Source organism: Agelaius tricolor, unplaced genomic scaffold (genome assembly GCF_023055355.1).
Source record: "Agelaius tricolor isolate 1412-34295 unplaced genomic scaffold, bAgeTri1.0.p SCAF_1, whole genome shotgun sequence".
Classification (NCBI taxonomy): Eukaryota; Metazoa; Chordata; class Aves; order Passeriformes; family Icteridae; genus Agelaius; species Agelaius tricolor.
The window spans coordinates 41,991,524-42,010,761 of NW_027269261.1; the positions used below are offsets into that span (position 1 = coordinate 41,991,524).

The 19,238-nt window shown below is 36.4% G+C and overlaps 1 protein-coding gene across 3 annotated transcripts in view; it reads left to right on the forward strand.

Annotated features, from left to right (window-relative positions):
• Positions 1–19,238, forward strand: part of ERMARD (ER membrane associated RNA degradation) — a 38,073-nt gene that overhangs the window by 3,673 nt on the left and 15,162 nt on the right. For 2 of the 3 annotated variants that reach the window (XM_071431213.1, XM_071431223.1), the window contains exons 1-17: positions 3,741–4,213; positions 5,073–5,241; positions 6,360–6,499; positions 6,994–7,095; positions 8,217–8,306; positions 8,740–8,837; positions 9,367–9,503; positions 10,795–10,909; positions 11,455–11,557; positions 12,010–12,039; positions 12,551–12,618; positions 13,381–13,552; positions 14,448–14,531; positions 15,330–15,409; positions 15,894–16,022; positions 17,530–17,739; positions 18,662–18,775. In XM_071431213.1, coding sequence (XP_071287314.1) covers positions 5,073–5,241; positions 6,360–6,499; positions 6,994–7,095; positions 8,217–8,306; positions 8,740–8,837; positions 9,367–9,503; positions 10,795–10,909; positions 11,455–11,557; positions 12,010–12,039; positions 12,551–12,618; positions 13,381–13,552; positions 14,448–14,531; positions 15,330–15,409; positions 15,894–16,022; positions 17,530–17,739; positions 18,662–18,775 — 1,841 coding nt within the window. In that variant the 5' untranslated portion in view covers positions 3,741–4,213. Of the gene's footprint in view, positions 1–3,740; positions 4,214–5,072; positions 5,242–6,359; positions 6,500–6,993; positions 7,096–8,216; positions 8,307–8,739; positions 8,838–9,366; positions 9,504–10,794; positions 10,910–11,454; positions 11,558–12,009; positions 12,040–12,550; positions 12,619–13,380; positions 13,553–14,447; positions 14,532–15,329; positions 15,410–15,893; positions 16,023–17,529; positions 17,740–18,661; positions 18,776–19,238 lie in introns of those variants that run through there. The other variant, XM_071431229.1, reaches the window with a different exon arrangement.

The following is a 19,238-nucleotide window of genomic DNA, read 5'->3' on the forward strand; positions in this document are numbered from 1 at the left end:
TCAGGACCACCTCAAACAAGTTAAGCTGCTGAAAGTGAAAGAACATCTAGGAGATAACACACAGTTTTAAAAGTTGTTTTTAATTTTCAAAAGGTGTAACAAATAATATGTTTGCTTACAATCATTGCCTGATTTGCCTTTTCCACAATTAGCACTGATACCACATACTTATAACGGTCATAGTCCAATTCCTTCACAGCATTTAATATTTCTTCTGAGATTGAAGCACACAGGAAGGGACTAGAAGCTCCATCGTATGTGGCTTCTTGTAGTTTATTCTATCAAAAACAATTTTGAAAGATTTTAGTTTTCATCCTAGTAGTCTTTTGCAAAAAACATCCTTTACAGTCATTTTCATTACAAGAACATGAGAAGAACTAGTGAGTTGAATAGTCAGTACAGATGATGGTCTCATCACCAAACAGCAAAGGATGCACTACTTTTCTCTGAAATGTTTTATCTGTTTTTTTAAAGGTGACACACATGCCCAGCCAATCTCCATTTAACAATCAGGAGAGTACTCTTCATTATTTGGCCTCAGTTCACTGGAAAACAGTGCTACAAGTATCTGTTCCAAATACCCAAGATATGTCTTCCAGACAGCAGAATTAAAAAGATCTGGTTATAACTGTTCAAAATACCATTAACACCTGTGGATTATCTTAACAAATTGTTTTCTTTTATATTTGCTCAATTTGTGTATGTACCAATCTGACTGTCAATCTGACCAAGTAATTTTATGCAGGTCCTGTGATATTAGCAGAATTAATAGAAATCCACAAATTTGATGTCATGATCCTTTGCTAACTGGACATTTTGTGAACTATGGTACTTTGAACTGTGCTGTAGCTCAATTTGATTTTAAAAAATGCAAGAATTTATGAAGCTTCAGCTCCACCTAAACAGCACACGCTCAGCAGTGACCTCACAGAGGCCCTTCTGCACTTTGCAAAACAGAATACATTCACATTACATCCATGTGCCAAAACTCAAAAGACTGCAGAGATTTATGTGTGTTTAAGTTTATGCAATATTCACTGTTCTGCAAATATTTCTGCAAGACAAGCTGCTTTTGCAATGAGACAAGTAATTTAAATAATACTATACCGTTAGTATCGCTTGAGCTTTGTCTTGTAATAAGCCATCCTGAACTTTAGTGCGTGGCTCCAGTCTGTACGTGTTACGGCTTTTTGACTTTGCCTTTCCTTCTGTTGGAGCTGTGCCTGAAGCATCCTGTGGTTTTTTTCCTTTTGACTGTACAAAATAATAAGAAAAAATCCACATCACATGCCATTACTTTAGAGTTTAAAGATTCTAAATAATACTTAATGGTGTACAGATAAGAGAAAAAAAAAATCCCCAACAATTAATCTAGGAATATGTTAACAAAAACCACAGAAAGCTAGAAGCTGGTTATCATCTTCTGGCTGTTTTAACTGCTGTTTTGCCTGAAACAGGAGAAGTGGTTGACTTTGACTCAATTTTAAATTCTTTTAACTGAACTATGCATTTAAACTCATCAATCAGATACATCATATTACCACCCTGAATCCACTCCCTTTTCCAAGGAAAAATACACAGATATAAATGTACCCAGATATAAATGTACCCATCCAAGACTGTTAGCCACAAGTTCAAGTTTCTCATTCAAATAGCCTACACAATACCCAAAATACAGACTAGGTTCATTTACTACTTCATTTTGCTTGTCCTTATTCTTTGTTACTAAAATAGTAGCTTATGTAATGATGATTTAACTTGCTCATTAAAAAAAAAAAAAAAAAAAGGAAAAAGTAAGCTCCAGTATGCAAAGCTTTGTAATTTTGCTTGGAACTGAAAACAAGATCTCTGAAGATCACGTTTTCTCCCCATCCAGCTTTGTACTCTGTATCTTCAAGACACATAACAAAACTTGTCCCTCTATGAATGCAAGAAGTAAGTCTGATGTTGCAAAAAAATGTTACCTGCTGCCACCACGGTGGCTTAAAATAGAACTGTAAAATAGTAACAAAGACAGAGACAGAAAAGCACAAGGAACGATGAGATCACAACAAATGCCACAGGCAATGGTCTTCCATACCAGCTACTTCCTAACAAACCACTTCCAAGTTTCACTGACTCTTCAGTCTCAGCTCCACTTCCTGACTACTGCTAGAACCTAACATTGAGAGAAAATCATCAATTCCTTACCAGGAGAGCAGAAAAGAACTCAAAGGTGAAATAACATCACAATGCAAGGCTTATGCTAAGAAGTACTGAAAAAAAGTCATTTAAGGATAATATAAAAATCTAATGAGAATTATTTTAGAAGATGCGCTACTCAAGGGCTCACAGCTCTTTCCATCTGAGGAGTTTAAAGAATCAGGGAAGAAATGCAGTTTCTTCTCTATGAAATCGCTTGCACATTCATTCTGTCAACAACTGCGGACATTACCTAAAAGTGTCCTCTACTTTCTTAAAAGCAGTGATGTTGGCAGCCTTAGTGCAAATTGCCTGCTGGTGTTTGTTGAACTCTGAATGGCATTTACTCTAAAAACACAAAGACCAAACACATTTGCACTTAGCCTGTGGACACTCATTATCTAGTAACTGCAAACTCAGATCTCAAAAGACTGAAAAAAAAAAAGACTAAAGCCCTGACATGCTCATCACACATCACCTAACAGAAGAAAAACCACCTCAAGTCTTGTAGCTGAGGTCTTCAAATGAGTGTCCCTATCCATGTGAGTAACAATGAACTTGTGAAAAAGGGTGCAGTCCAAACAGTGATTCTTTGCTGACATGGTTCAGCTTGAGGCACATTACCTTCAACCTCTATCACCAATGATGGAAGAAAATTAATGTCTATAGCACACAACTTCTAACAATGGTGATATTTAAAAGTTTACCTGCTATTATTAGTGACAGGAGTTTTTATAATCACTTGCAAAAAGTCATTGCATTTACTAGTGAGGCAACCAAAAATCTTGATTTCTCTATAGACATAGCTAGTAAATAAACCTTCTTCTTTATATCACTGTATAAAATACACAGTAAACCCCGAAGTTTTAGCACAATGTGGCAATTATGTTTCTGTAAAATATTTGCACCCTCTGAATAAAACACTCAGAAGTTCAAGAACTGACTGCATTTGAGCACTTGACCAAAAAATGCCTGTTCTTAGGCTACTGAACTCGAGTACATTGGCTTAACTTTGGACATACAGAAGGAAGATTGCTAATAGAAAAAAAAAGCTTTTGCTATTTACATGAAATTCTGCTTGTTAGTAAGTCCATTTTAACAATCAATAGGTTTTAGTTGTTAAAACAAACAGGAAAGAGTTCTTGTTTATTCCTTCAGAACAGGGTACGGCTTCTAGTTTAGAGCAGCACCCCGAGTTGGAGAGACTGCCCCACCAAAGGCAGGACGCCCCTTCTCTTTACCAGCACTCGCAGCGCCTAAGGCAGCACGACAGCCGCAAGGCATGAGCCAACATCACACCTGACCAAGCAGAAAGAGCAGAGCTATCCCAAACCGGGCACGAACCGAGAGGGAACAGCATTCCTCATACCAATTTTCACAAGATCCCATCTTCTCCCCGCCCCATCCTTCCCTCCCAACTGAAGCGCCGCAGGCCGGGACCGGCACCCCCGCCTCAGTCGGGCATCACACCCGCCCCGCGCCGGGGCCGCTGCCCGCTGCCCCCGCTCCCTGCGGGGCCCCAGCCCGGCCAGCTCAGCCCCCCGGAGCCGCCCCTCGCCCTGGGGGCGCTCACCGTGTCTTTATCCTGGCGCTTTTTCCCTCCCTCCATGGCTGCGGCGGCGGCGGTCCCGCTGGGCGGCGTGCGGCGGCCCGGGCCCTGCCCGCGAGCCGGCCGTGACGCGACGCGCGCGGGCAGCGGTAACGGAGCCGGCGGCGGCCATGGCGGAGCGGGGGCGCCGGGCCGGGCCCCGGGAAAGGGCGCGGAGGGGAGGGGACAGCCCTGCCCTGCCCCGCTTCTGCCAGTGCCAGCCCGCTCTCCCTGCAAAGGTCACCGCCCCGCCCCGTGCCTGGCCCGTGTTACAGAAGTGATGGCAGTAAAGGGTAACGGCGGTCGTGCAGGTTTTGCTCTGGCCTTCTGTCTCTGACAGAGAAACGGCGAACGGGAAGCGGAAGAGACACAAATTAAGATGGATTGAATGATATGTCTTCGGAACATTGTAGATTTTTAAATTTCTTTTTCTTTAAATAGCAGGTAGGTACTCCAGATGGCAGCTAATAGCGGTTTCCAATGGGAACTGTTACCCTTGCTTAGTGCTGACAGCTATGTAAATATTTCTTCTCTCCTTGAAGCCATGGATTCAGAAATTACATATGTGAGGGTAAATTCTGCCACCTAATTAGAGAGGAAAAATGTTTTTAATTTAACTTTAATGGCATATTTTTCATTATTATTAGTTGTGGTACTTCATTATCAAACAATTTCTTGTCTATCTAATGAATGAAGAAGTGTGACTCTTTTAACTAAATCAGAAGCATTTTCATCCTTGTTAACATGGCACAGTTGTATCTGTGCAATTTTTAAAATTTAAATGTGTGCTTCTGAATCAGTCCATTTTTCTGTTTAGACTAATGTGAAAATAGCATGAATGCTTAAATTACACTAACATTGCTACAGAATTCACGTGTTCTTCCCCTGCCTCCCTCCAAGGATCTTGCTGGTTTTAAGGACTGATGCTCTTGGTTTACTTGAAGTAGCATCAGTTTCTCTGCAAGCTCAGATTAGGCAGAAAATTTATGTATAAACCAGGATATTTTGCTTCAGTCTATCTTGTCACAGTTTCACTAGATATAACCATTCTGAAATTCACCCTCCTGACCTTGTGAAAACAGAGCAATGCTTTCCCCCAGTTTTATGAAGGTAGTTCTGGTTGAGAGTTCCCTTCATCAAGTATGTGAATGAAACTTGCATTGCAAACCCAAACAGCTTGTTTACAGACAGTGTATTACTGCCTGTGTAGCTGTGCTGATGGATATGTTCTTGTTCTTGTGTGCTTTCTGGCTTTCTTGTTACAAGGATTCTCTTTGTGTGTGTGTGTGTGTGTTTTTTCTAGATGGCATTGCCAGACTCGGTCACTACTTGCCTTTCTCAACCTGTGCACTATGTGATTTGCAAACTTGGATTTGAGAAGAAAGACACCTATGATATTGATAATATTTTATCTGGAAACGGGGAAGTTTGTTGGCCAGCTGTTACAGAGCATGTGTGTTACCTTGAATCAGGTTGGTGTGTACCTGCTGTAGTAGTGATGCATGTAAGACTGATGCAGAATTTCAGTACAGCTCATAGCAATTCTAGCTGAGTTGTGACAGTTTGTTACAGTACAGCATTAGCTCTGTGGCAGATTAGACTATGTAGAGTTCATATCTACAAAGAGCTTTAAATTTTTCATCTGCATTTGGTATTTGGCTTTTGCTGGCTCCTAAGGTTCTTGTCATCTGTGCTACCTAAGTAGCTCCTACTTTGCCATCATCTTGGTTCCCAGCTTTATGTGCCTGTAACATAAGGGGTTCAGTTCTGTTTCTCTCCAACCCCATAATTGTTTTGTTCTGTGTTCTTTATATTCCTTTTGTGCTAAATTTAAAAGCCTGGGGCCATCAATATTGCTACTGTTGCTTCTGTTTGTGTTTCCCAGCTTTCGGTTGTACAGAAGTACAGTCCTGTTTCACTTCTATGTGGAATAGTTTGTAGTTGTTTTTTAACCAAAACAAAGTATTTATGTCCTGATGAATTAATAGAATTTTAGTTTGCCAAATTCCATCATGCAAGCTCTGTTATTAATTTCCAGAGGTGGTAGAAATATCTTTCAGTAAACCATAAGAATTTGTTTTCCTATAAAAAGTGTCCCATCAAAAAGAGGCAGTGATACCACTCTGTAAGGTACCACATCCATCTACCTTCTTTAAAGGCCAAAAGTGGTGCATTTTGACTCTCACTGAGCCTGCACTAGCTTCCAGCTTGATGTATGGAATTTCTATAGAAATTCTAGTAGTTTTTTCACATTTCAACAAAAGCAGAACACAATGATCCTATTTACTTTCATATTTTCTTGTGTTAAGTTTTTGTTGGGGTAGAATTTTTGGGTTGGTTTTTTGTTCTATTCAAAGAAGGTGCTTGGTATTACCTGGATTTGCATTGCAGTTTTACTTTTTAATACCTTTTCTGAGTGGTGTTTTGGACAGTAAATTGTATTGTATTGGTTGTGCTAAAATAGTCGGGATAAAATTGTCTGTGCTAAATATGTACACAAACTGTAGCAGGTTTTATCCCTAGTGAGTTTTAAAATATTAGGCCTTCAGGAAGGTTGGTACCCTAATCACCTTCTGTTTTTCAATTTAAGATCAAAGTGTGGATTATATCAAAAGCATACAATCTTTAGGACCTGTCTGTGAATCTGTTAATTTGTACTTCAAATCTCTGACCAAGGAGCAGTTTGTAATTCAGTATGCATCGTGGTTCCACTGGACAAACTGCACAGAGGTATGGAAATTTCTCTTAAGTTTGTATTTTGGCACCTGAACTCTTTGTGGAAGTTTAATGTGAGAAGACAGAAGAGACATCCATGAACAAAAGTGCTTAGAATTTGTAACTAATTGTCCTTCTCTGATAGATGGTTGCTTATAATTTTTCTGACCTTGTAATTAGATTTTGTGTTAGACAACATGAGGAGCTTTGGGCCTGTTCTAACATTAGTTTGTAGGATTTTGTTTTTTAATAATATGTGCCTAATGCCAAGTTTTACCTTGTAAAGTAATTATGGATATTTATAAATAAGTAAGTCACTAGATATCAAGAGGTACTCTAGGGAAGTTTCTCTCCAGGTATCTACACTTTTGTTTCTTTGGCGTGGTTTTCTTTCCACATTTGCACAGCAACTATCACAGAGGAATATTTACGTTTCTCTGTGCTATTGGCTATGTGATCTTTCCTTTTAAATATTGAGCACAACATTCTTCCTCTCCCCCATCATGCAGGTATTTCTGGAAGTGTTTGATGTTTTACAATCTACACAAGCTACAGAAGTTGCTCTAGGCTTAATGAAACTAACATCATGCTTGGAGCGAGCCTTGGGTGACGTAAGTGCCCGCATGAGAAGTCTATCTTGGCTTTATAAGATGGGAATGAGCTCTTGGATCATTGAAAAAAGTGATATTACCCTGTTCTGTAGTAGTACACTAATAGCCCACATACATTTTGAGTTGGACAGAGGTTCTTTCCTGGATCCAGTTGTGCTGATGGAAATGTGCTTGTAGAGTTGCTTGTGTGAGTGCTGTTACTAACTAACTTAATTCGGAAAGAGACATGTTTGATTGATCACTGTACAGAGTAGGTCTTAATTAGTTTGATTTATTTAACTGAAGTAGGGTAGCATAGCTTCCACAGAAGATCTGATGGTGTATTAACTTCTGGGAGGGATGGCATACAGTTGGAAAAACAGGCTACTGGGTAACTTCTTTCCTAGGGAGAAGAGAGAAACAGCTACTTAAACAGTTTTTGCTGCTGGGCTGTTTTACAGCCACGTAAGTTAAAATGGCTGGCTGTTCAATATCTGTGAGGAGCTCTGGAGAAGGAAATGACAGAGAAAGAGCAGTGGGCTAACTTACAAACCAATTTGCCCAATTGTGGGGCGTGGTAAATTTTTCAGTAAAAAAAATCACCAAAGATTGGAAAAAAATGTCAGGGAGAGTACAAAGAATGGAAGCTGTGATAGCAGTTGAAAATTGAAATGCTATTATTGTCCAACAAGGATAAAATCTAGTTTAAAGAACTGTCTGAATCAGAATATGAACCACATGTCTCCTCCCTTTCACATTGACAGACCCTGTGAATTTCTATTGTAAAAATACACTGTCCTTGGTAGAGCTTATTCCCTTAATTAGGTGTTCTTGTTGTGCCTTACTGGTTTTTGTGGGATTTTTTTGAAGAGAAAAGCGGTATATGTACAGACCTTGTGAAAAGCCTAACTATGGTCACATTAAATAAAATATCACTATTTCCTGATATGTTGTCTAAATTTTAATTTGTAATGAAATTACGGAATTTAATGCCTTTTTAAGGATTTGGTGGGTTTTGTTTGGTTAGTGTTTTTACAATAATGAAAATGGTTATTGGGTAAAATAGTCAAGGTATATGTTTGAAATACAAAGAAGTATAATAAATTATTTATTATCTGTTCTGCTCTTTTTTTTTTTAATAGGTGTATTTACTTAAGGGTAATGATTGTCCTTTCCTTCTAAGAGACTTGCTTGCATCTGAGCAGCTTGCAGATGTCTTTGGACAAGCTGTAGTAAGTACATAGTTTTGAAATAAGGAATAACTACTGAGCTGGTTTTCTTCCTACCAAATGTACCTTGTGTTAATTTGCATTAAATTACATTGGATTTATAGTACAAGAAGTAAGAGCTGAACTTGATCTCATTTGTTTGCCTGTCATAACTGTTTGGGATATCTAATAATAGCTAGTTTGATTCTTCCCATATTTTATTCTATATCCTGTACAAATAACGTGAGAGATTCTCCTTCAGAGAATACTGGGAATTGCAAGTAAAGAGTTTCTGCTACTGTGACAAGTGATGGCCAGTCATCTTGACAGTAGACATTGTAGTCTCTTAATAACTTCTGAACTTTACTGCCAGGGAAAGGTAATAAAAGTAAGAAGGGTAAGAAAGGCAAAAAATAATAGATTTCTTCATGCAGTAATTGCTTTATTTATTAATTAGATGAATGTACTGAGGGTATTCATTGGATCTCCACATGGTCTGAACCTTCGTAATGTTTTGTGGCATGGATTTGCATCACCACAAGAAATTCCTGCCAAGTAAGTTACCAGGAAAAGATCACTCCTTTTCTTACCAGTCAGACTTGTGAGTTCTTGGAAAGTGGTTAGTAACCCCCTACTACTCTTATGGGAAAGAAAAGAAATTTCCCTTGCGGCTTCTCCTTCTTTTGGAAATGGATTTCCATAGAATACTTCAGCCACTACAAAGATGGCCAGGATTAGGTCCAGCGGGTTTTGTACTGTTAGGGAAAACAAGAAAATTTAACTTTTTTTTTAAGTCAGGGCAGTGAGGAGTAACTTGGAACAAAAGACAGAGTAATGGGGTACAAGGAGAAGCAACAGCAGCGAATATAGAATACAGTGATGTTTTAATCTAATTCTACTCTTTTTTTCATGCTTATAAATGCAATTAATTATTAAGTGCCCCTACTTAGATGGGGAGAGTGCATTCTGGGTGTTTTTTAAATAAGCAAAAAAAACCCCTTTGTTCCTAACTCAAAAATGTTGGTTCTTTGCAGAAAAAATTATTTGTATAAGCTTTTCTAATATATTGTGGTATTCTCCCTAGATACTGTGCTATGCTGCTCTTTTTAACTGCAGGATTGGGTCAGTTGTTACAGACTTATCTTCTGCAAACTAAAAGTGTTTTAGTACATCGACCTTATGTGGTCTTCATTAGCTTAGAGGAGCTTGATGCATTTCCAGGCAAGTATTTAACCACTAGCAATTATTTTATTTTCCTGTATTTGCTATTGTTTCCTTGTCCAAAAGTGCTGTTGAAAATAATGCATTTCCCAGAGTTCCAAGATTAAATTTTAACTAGGATACCTGTATACACTGTCATTAGATGAACCAATCATGCTTGTAGGGCAACTTCTTAATATGTAGACAGTTCACTGACTATTGAGTAAAAGACTGCTACATTCTAAAATAATTGCAACACATTGAAACGTGAAATATGGCTGCTTCTAAAAGACTTCAGCTGTATGTTACTTTTTTTAGATTATGAGAATTAATTTCATGTAACAGTCATCTAGTTTGCCTTTATGAAATCTAACTTTTTTCAGAATCAATGGGTTCCAGCTGCAAGGGTCCCAGCAGGAGGGCCCTGAGTCTTACAGGGAAGGTAGTGTTGAAACAGAGTAAAAGGTGGTGACACATATTTACTACACTAAAGCTTTTCTCAGGGAAGGATTTGAAGTGTCAGATTAAAATCTTCTCCCAGCCCACACACCTTGTTTAGTTTATTCCTACTATTTTAAGGCAATAACAGCATATAGGGGATCTTGGTGTCAGTGGTGATCATGGTCTATTCATGCTATATAATCAGTGGAACAACTGTCCCAGAAATTGAGACAGGGATTTTGGGAATCAAATCAATAATTATGTAGTGTAAATCTTATGGCTGTTGATTTGCTTTGAAAAAACACTTACTGTAATCAAGTTACACTTGTCATTTTAAGCTTTCTCTTGAATAAGACATTTATAATATGAATTTATAAGTGTGGGTTTCATTACATGGTAGCATTGAAGTATGAAGTGTTAGTTTGTAATGCTGTACTTTTAACACAGAAAATTTATAAAATAGTAACTACGTGCTCATGTTCAAATGTTCATACTATTGTATTGATTCTGGCTGAATAAAAATGATTCATAAATATTATACTTTTCTAAAGTATCTGAAGTAGATAGAGAACAACTCAATAGAAGCTGGGTCCAGTTGCTATGTAGTCTTTCAATAAAAAGCAAACATGACTTTTTAAACTGATTTTACTCTATAATTTTATATTATCACCAGAAATACAATCTTACATATTTAAATTCTGATCTTAAGTATGGCTACTGTCGTACTTGCATAGTTAAAAGAAAATTGATAACTTTTAAATTTCCCTTTACAAATGTTGAAATTATATCATATTTTCAGTAAAATATTTAAAATTCATTAGTGAAGTGTAGATTATGTGTAATTTTTCAATGTTGTTTTTTTAACTTGCAGATCTTAATAGTGAAATACTTTCCATAGCTGAAGAACTTGTAAAACTGTCCAGTTTTGTATTAAAAATTATGTTACCATTTTGGATCGCTGCTTTAACAGCTTTCAAGCAAAGCAGGTAAGATTTTGGTTTTTTTTTTTTTTTAATAGAATCTAAAAAGAATATATTCTGTATTTTTATAACTACATTTGCAGATTCCAAGGCTTCATACTAAATTACTTCACAGCATATAGTTATGCTTTGTTACAGTGATGGCTTGGAAAGTTCATTGAGTTATGGCTTTGTTTTGCGCCAACTAAGATTATAAACTATATTTTGAAGCCCAAAAAGAGCTGTTGGAGATGTAGCAAAAAAGGAGAGGTTTACAAAGCAAGTGGAAATAAATCTTCATATGTTAAATCACACATATTTTGAATTTTAAAAAAAAGTGTATTGGTTTGTTTTCCTCTCCCATGCTCATCTTTTTGTGAGTTATTCTCATCTCTGAGCTTGGATTCAGTGGTCAGTTTCTGTTTGGCACAGGTAGTAATTTATTGTTTGTTTACAAAGTGCATTACAAAGGAATTTTGTAAGGGTTTTTTAGCCTGAGACTGTAACTCTGAAATGCTTTATATTTATAAGGAAGAAAAACACCCCTTTGGATATCTCTGTTACTTTTTCAGGTATGCTGACAGTGTGATTCTCTTACTTCCTCAGCTGGAAGCTGGACTTAGATTGCTCTTCACTACAACTAATAAATGTCCAAATCGATTGCTAACAGCGGAGGTAAACTTTTGTCTAAAGTCAATTATGATTTAGTGCTTACAATATTTACAAAAGAGTTATTCTAGAAGTCTAATGTATAGACCATTTACAGATTTTCCCCACAAAATTTCAATCAATTTTGTAACATTATTTACAGATCTCCAGTTGTGATTCATGAATGCCTTTAATATATTTTTAAATGTCTGCCTCTAAAAAGGACTGAAAAAGTAGTGGAAGATTAAAGTTCAGAAACAGTAGTTTAGGGTGAAAAGCAGGACATGATATATTTGCTTTAAAAAACTGAGCACAAGATCCCAAAATGCCTTTTTTCATTCATAAGGGGACTTTTTTGCTATTCATGCACCTCTGGTATCTTACGCAAATGAATAAACGAAAGTTTTATATACATGACTAGTTAATTGATTTTGTTTGAAAACCAAATAATATTATTTGTGTTTTGTGTTTTGTTCTAGTCTTCTGCTCTCTACACCACTTTTGATGAGGTACTGTGATTTTTTCTAAATATATATCAATGTCAGAATTTAAACCATGCATGTTTCCCATTACTAGAGTTAAGAATGCACTTTCTTTTGTTGAATATGGCATTATTTCTAACTTTTCTCCCAAATAAAATATGGTGGACAGTAAACACTTTAAATTTGGAATGCTTCAGCAAATATCAAGATTAATACAAATTATAATGAACAGACTATTTTTTTTCTTCATGTTTTTATCTTGAAATTCATCACTCCACAGAAACAAACATTCTGCTATTTTTCCTAGATTCAGTTATTCAAAATAAATACAAATAAATCTTGTCAGCATAAATCCTCAGTTTTAGAAGTTGATTGGATTATTTCAAGTTGTTTGTCAGTAATAATTAGGCATCTTGATTCTAGAGTAGTAGAAGTAATCACATCAGGTTAGGAAAACTATTTTAGTTGGTGTTTCTTCTTTGATTATATGGTCTTCAATAATTCAATAAATTTCTATTCAATTTTTTTTTTTCCCTAGATGCTAGCAAAGCATTTGGATAATGAAGAAGTCAACCAGCTACCTGTAGTTCTTAAAGAGCCTGCCATGGAACGTGTTTTGGAAGTGTTCTAGGGTTTTGTCATTGTTGTCTTTTGTTTGTTTGTTTCACTTAGTAATAATCTTTATGATATGCCTAATACTCACTTATTTCATATAGCTTATGTCCAGCAGCTTAGAACTTTAGAAGCTTGTTAGTCTTTTTTTATTGTGGAGGATGCAAAGTCATACCTGACAAGCTATATTTGCACTGGGGTATGGGACTAGATTTCTTTCTGAAATATAAGTGTCTCAGATATATTTGTCTTTAGACTCCTGAAGTTCAGCTGAATGGAGCAGAAGAGGAACTGATGCCTCATACAGGGATATTTCAAAACTTATTTCTGATTGCTTGTGAGACATGCCTTACACTGTCTGGGTAGATAGCACAAAAATGTGGCTCAGACCTACCAGAGCACATTCTGCCTCTTACTACCCAGACAGATTGTGATCAGGAAAACTAGGGGGGCTGAGTTTAGAGGTCTTTTGAGAGTATGGGGACATCTGAGGTTACTGTTCTGTTGCCAGAGGCAGTGGGGCTGTGAAGGGCCTGCGACACAAAGCTGATGGAAATCTGTTGATAGCTGTCACAGTATAGAATGTATGTTACAGGTACAGTTTGCACTGGCTTTTTTTCTGAATATCTGGACACCCCTATAATATAGACATGGTCACATACTTGTCTTTCAGAGCTATTCTATACACACAATATGTTCAATTTTGTATGAATACACATGGAATAGAATTCTATATTGTTGGTGTGTGTTTCCACAGGACTTCCTTTGGGATTTCTTGAACCACCAGGAGGGCCCACGTATAAGAGATCGTTTAAGCCACGGAGAGATCAATCTAGAAACATTTCCCAGAGAAATAGCTAACCAAATAGTTGGATTTGCTATTACAATTCTCTGCAGATTCTCAGATGAGGCTATGTTTTCTCTTAAGGTAGGGACCAGTATTTTGTTCTCGGAAGATTTTTTTTTTTGTTATTTTGGATACAAAATATTATTTTAGAGTTTTAGGACTGAATCTTTCCTGACAACTGCTTTTTGTGCAAATGAAATATTCCTCCAAGTAAAAAAATGTGAAACCTAGTTTTGTAGTGAAATAAGTACAGAAGGTTTTCCAAAATGTTACCCTTTCCTGTTGTACTATAATTTGTTGGCTGAACCAGTCCTTATTCAAATGGTTGGTCCGTAAATTATAATGGTTCCAGTTAATTTTGTCAAATTGTATTGATGAACCAGCCTGTTTATCTGCAGAATTATCTGAAAGGTATGTAGAACATCTGTGGCTCACCCACTGAGGTATGTAGTGTGTAGTTATTGAGATTTTCTTTTTCTGAGACACTGTAAATAGTAGTGCCTTCCTAATAGAAGTGTTATTTGTATCTATACTTACACTATGAATTTGTAAACACTTTTTGCCTAGCACTGTGTTTCTCAACATCAGCAATTATTGTGTTTACTCTCCCCAGTTTCCTGTTTATATTTGAGATTACTTCTTTCAATATCTTGCAGCAACCTATGAGATAAATCTTCCATTTATTAGTTGCAGCTCTTTTTTTGGTTTCTCAAGATGTATTGTGTGCTGCTGCACTAAGAGAATACTTTGTTGCTTTTCTGTCAGCTGCTGTCAGGCTTCATAGTTAAAATATGTGAAATTAAGCTTTAACCACTCATTGTACTGATTACTTCTTTCAACCCTTAGACATTTGGAAGTGTTTATTGACATCAGTGCTATAGGTGGCATGCATAAAATGAAGTCTAATTCTAAGTCTGCATATGATTAGAACAGCTTAGAGAAACTGTTGTGTATTGTCTGTGATCTTGTAAATCAGGAACACATGATCATAAAACCACTGATGAGCTGTGCAAGTTGCTACCAATCTCGATTTCATCCAATTTCCCGACTCAAGAAACAGGTAGGTACTTCCATCTGTGACAGCATTGTGGTCCTTAAAATTGTGAATCCTCAAAATTATCTAATTCTTCATGCTTTGATTGTCCTAAAAAAAGTTCAAACTTTACATATTTTTTATTATTTCTTTTGGTTTATTTTTTAAAACATAAAGGAAATCAGAGTTGCTAAAATGAGATATAATTATGCAGGCTCCTGTTAATGCAATTAATACCATATTTGTTTTCTAGATCACTAAATAGTCTAAATCACTAAATTCTTACCTGAGTGTTTGCTTTTCTGTAGTTTTCTTAATCTCCATATGTTTTTTTATGTCAGAACCACTGCTAGGTCCTGTCTTCAGGATTAGGCTGTTACTAAGTTTTTTTACTGTATGAAGGCCAGCTGTTAAGATTCTGTCATGGTAGCAAAATCTGCTTTCCAATGTCATTGTAGTTCTCTGCCAATCAATTTAATGAACTGCTTGAGGATGTTTCTCTATTGATTTGAGATTGCAGTAGACATACCTAGTCCTTTTATTTTCAACAGCATGCAAACAGTGTGTTGCAAAAGTAATGTTAGTTAATTTTTTATATTAAAAAAATAGAATATTAAATTAGTTTGTTCAGATAATGTTTTAGCATGGAAGTGTACATCCAGACTTTGCCCTAACCTAAACCTTAACAAATGAAGTTAGCTTACATGGTTATGACTAGTGAACAAATAACTCACTGTCTGTTGCAGTTTTTTTCTAAATGGGCCACTAACAAAAGCATGTCAAAGTCTCTACTTTACAAAACATTTTTCATTATATGTTTTTGAGGTGCTGGAATGTATGAAGAGCATCCATTTATGGCCTGAATTGGCAACAGTGCCTGAGGAAAAAGAACAAAAGATTAAAGGGTATGTGTGTGTTGTATAAGATCACCAGATATAAAAAAAGCAAATAATTCCTTATTCTGAAAAGGATTAGGTAACCAGTGGGAAACTTTATGTAAGATATTAGTTAGAAAAAGAATGTAGCATTCTATCATCATTTGAAAAGGAGGAAGTCATTAATAATATCACTGGAGGATATTGTACTTGTTTAGAACTGAGAGAAGAAAATTTAATGCATCTATCATATAATCAGTATAATGTAGGCTTTTTATGAATGGAGGATTAAGAAGGGTTTTGAATATTGCTAACAATGAGAAAAGGTTTCTTTAGTTGGAGAAAGAAAATCTTGCTTGTAAGGTAGAAGAGAAAGAAATTATATGAGAGCATAAGAGTGGATGCTGAATACACTGCTATCCAAAAAATCTGCATCTTGATCTATGCCATTTAAGAAATAAGTACTTGATCATTTTATAGTGTCAAATATTTTTTTTTCTCTCTTGTTTTTAAGGTTGGAAGGAAATGCTGAAGCTAATGCTTTAATTTTGATGATATCTGAAATTATATCTCAGTTGCAGCATTATATGCCCCAGAATTGCTGTAGTTCAGATGATCCTATCAACAGTGTCCTAACAGAGAGGTGAGTTTGATGCCCTCCTGGTTCCTGCTGTCAGCATCTACTTGCAGCCCAAAGTAAGAATTCTCAAACCTAAATTATCCTGTGCCTGTTTGCAGAGAAACGCTTGAAATGTTGTATGCACTTTTCTAGTGTTGCTACTGATTTAATCTGAAAATTTTAGGATTGAAGCTGAACATCATCTTCAAAATAAGGATGAGACGTACATTTTGGAATTACAGTAGAGATTTTACTTGGAAATTAGACTGAAAAAATAACCTTTTTTTTTCAGACCACTAAAACAAAATACTTTAAGTATTTGTGTACTTACTAGATTAGGTTGGGTTTTAGCCTGGTTTGTGCTAAAACTGCATCAGAAAATCGTTTTAGTGTGCTTGGTGTCACAGCTGTGTGTGGTGTTCAAAATGGCAATAGGCTGCTATGTAATTCTATTCTTCATACTCTAATATCAAGATTCAGAAAGAGAAAATATCTTGTTATACTTGGTGTCAGACTTGGAGGTGCATTAGTTCCAGTGCCCAATTTGGAATAATAATCAAAATAGTTTGACTTTTGCCACTCTTAGAGCAGCCTTAAGATTCCCACGACTGAATGAATATGTTGAACAAAACATATCCTAATCAAACCCATTAGGCATGAGTGGCATATAGCAAAGAGGATTTTACCTGTTGCTGATTTTACCTGTTACTTATATAGCATGTGGATCTTCTGCTTCCTACCCACCAATATGCAAATTCATTATTTGGAGGAAAGAAGCCTAATTATTGGTGTGTTAGACCTTCCGAGTGTTCTGCCTTTATCACTTCAAGTCATTAAAGTTTTGCTATCTCAGGGATAAACTGAGCATGAGGGAGATTAAGAAACACTTCTATAAGAACAGAGGGAGATTAAGAAACACTTCTATAAGAACAGAGTGTTTAAAGTGATGTGTGACGCATTAGTGTAGCAGATATGACAGCAGGAAGATATTTGTGAGCTTTAACAAAGCATGATCTGGTGTGGTGTTGATTAAAAAAATGGCCTCACCACCTGCATTTTACGCAATGTTAAGTCTGCTTCTTGTTCAGCCCAGAAGAAAGACCACACACTAATGGGAGTACTAATTAATAGCATTTGTTTCAGTGAGTTTTATTTTGGTGGGAGTTAATTCATTGTGAGTTGAGCTATGGTGGGAGGCTTCAACCACAGCCCTGCTGTGATTTGATGTGTTCAGTGTATAATTTCAGCCAGGCAGTTTTGTTTATTGTGGTTGTGTTTCTTTGATCTGAAATGGGAAACATATTCATCATAATCAGTTTTGCATTTATATTCAATAAAGTGATAGAAAACACAATCACTACTCCTACTACACAGATCCTTGTTTTTTTTCAGTCATGAGGTAAGGGCAGTTTGTTTCCAGGTTTTCTGAATTAAAACATTATGAGTCAAACCGCACTTAATATGAAATGTATCCAATGTTTAATCCAGCTAACAAAGGATTGACGTTAAAAAATCCCTTTCTGTTTTGGAGGCTGCTGGTGGAACTTTGTGATACACAGATTTGCACGCTGTATTGCCCACGACCTGTCCTGGAAGTAGTGGTGGTTCTCCGCAAAATAAGCGCGCAGTGCCATCAAGTGTCCCAACAGGTTATTGCCGGCGCTGGGCTGAAACACACGCAGTGGCTTAACAAGACTCTGCGCTCCCGCCAGCGGCACAACTATCGGCGGATGCTGAACAGGTTGGCTGCTGGCTTTGCTTTACTCTGTGGTTAGGTTCATGAGAGAGTGGCTGCACGCTGCTGTTGCTGCCTTTCAGTGGATTCACTTGGAAGTTTAAAGTCAACAGTGTTCACGTGTTCTTGTTAACCATTTCAGAGTCAAGTGTCAAACATATTTATTTATTTACCAGATTATTATTAGATTTCTATTAAGTAGCAATATTGAAATAACAAGAAACTCTCAAATTGGAGACTAATTTGGAGGGCATTGCTAGATTATGGCACTGTAAATTGAAAGCTTTCAAATTAAGTACTACTTGAATGTTAGATTGTATTTTTTTTAATTTCTGGCTTTTCCTATTTGGGTATATAAATGCCATTTCCAAGTTTTATCTGACTGCAATAGGTTTAACTGATTTGAAGATTCTATCTTCTTTATTTTACTGCTTTTTATCTTTACACTTGAATCAATTTCTTTATAGATAGAAGATATTTTAATACTCCATTAATTTTTTTCCTAATCATAGAGGCTTTCCATAGTTTTATAAGTATTGTGTTCCTGGCAAGGTAATGTTCCCAAAAATGTTAACCATGTTACTTAAGAAACATAGCTTAAACTGACAACTGATGATACACATTTGTGATTCAGTTGAACTGTAGTTTATTATCTATGGCTTAATGGGAGCTCACGAGTTTTTCTTTGGAATCTTAGATATTTGTCTTCTCTTCCCCCCTCATTTTCAGTTTATAGTCTCTGTTTACTTTTCTGGGATTTGCACTGCTTTTTGCTGAGGGACATTTCATAGTCTTTTTTTCCCCCCAATTCTACAATATCCAACAATTTAGATTTGGTGCAGAAGTCTTAATATTTTTTTTTATATTAATGATTTCTTTTTAATTTGGTTTTAGTTTGTTTATTTAAGTGTTTTTATTTTATTTCTAGCATTAAATTTTTGTCTCCAGTGTTGCGGCTCATATTACTATTGATTACTCTGGAACTAGTCAGTGTTCATTCAGTTTGTAAGAAGAATCCTTTTGATTATCAGCAGTATCTAAAGTGAGTATATAAATTTACTTTATGAAAATAGGAATTGCCCCAGAATTCCATTTTGATGTGTACTGTAGAGATTTTTCATCATTATAGTCATAATTTTACCTTGGACAATGTTCACTCAGGAGCTCTAAAATAACTTTCTTGAAGTGTAGATAGGGAATATTAATACATAAAAGTTGCATTCAGTATGCTACTGACTTTACTCCTTGTGTGTTAATTAACAGCTGGTTGGATATCACATACATTGTGAAACATTTGCAAGAAATGCAAACCAAGAAAGCAAAGGGAAGCTATTTGGGGAAAACTCTGTCACACATTTCGTCTCTATTCTTTCTATGGTGCTGTTAATTGCAGTTCTGAAGATTTTCCCATCTTAGTTTGAGAGGGAGGGTTCTCCAAAAGTAGAGCAAACCTTAATGTATTGATCATCCAATCCTCCTGAAGGAGATTTGGAAACATGAAGATG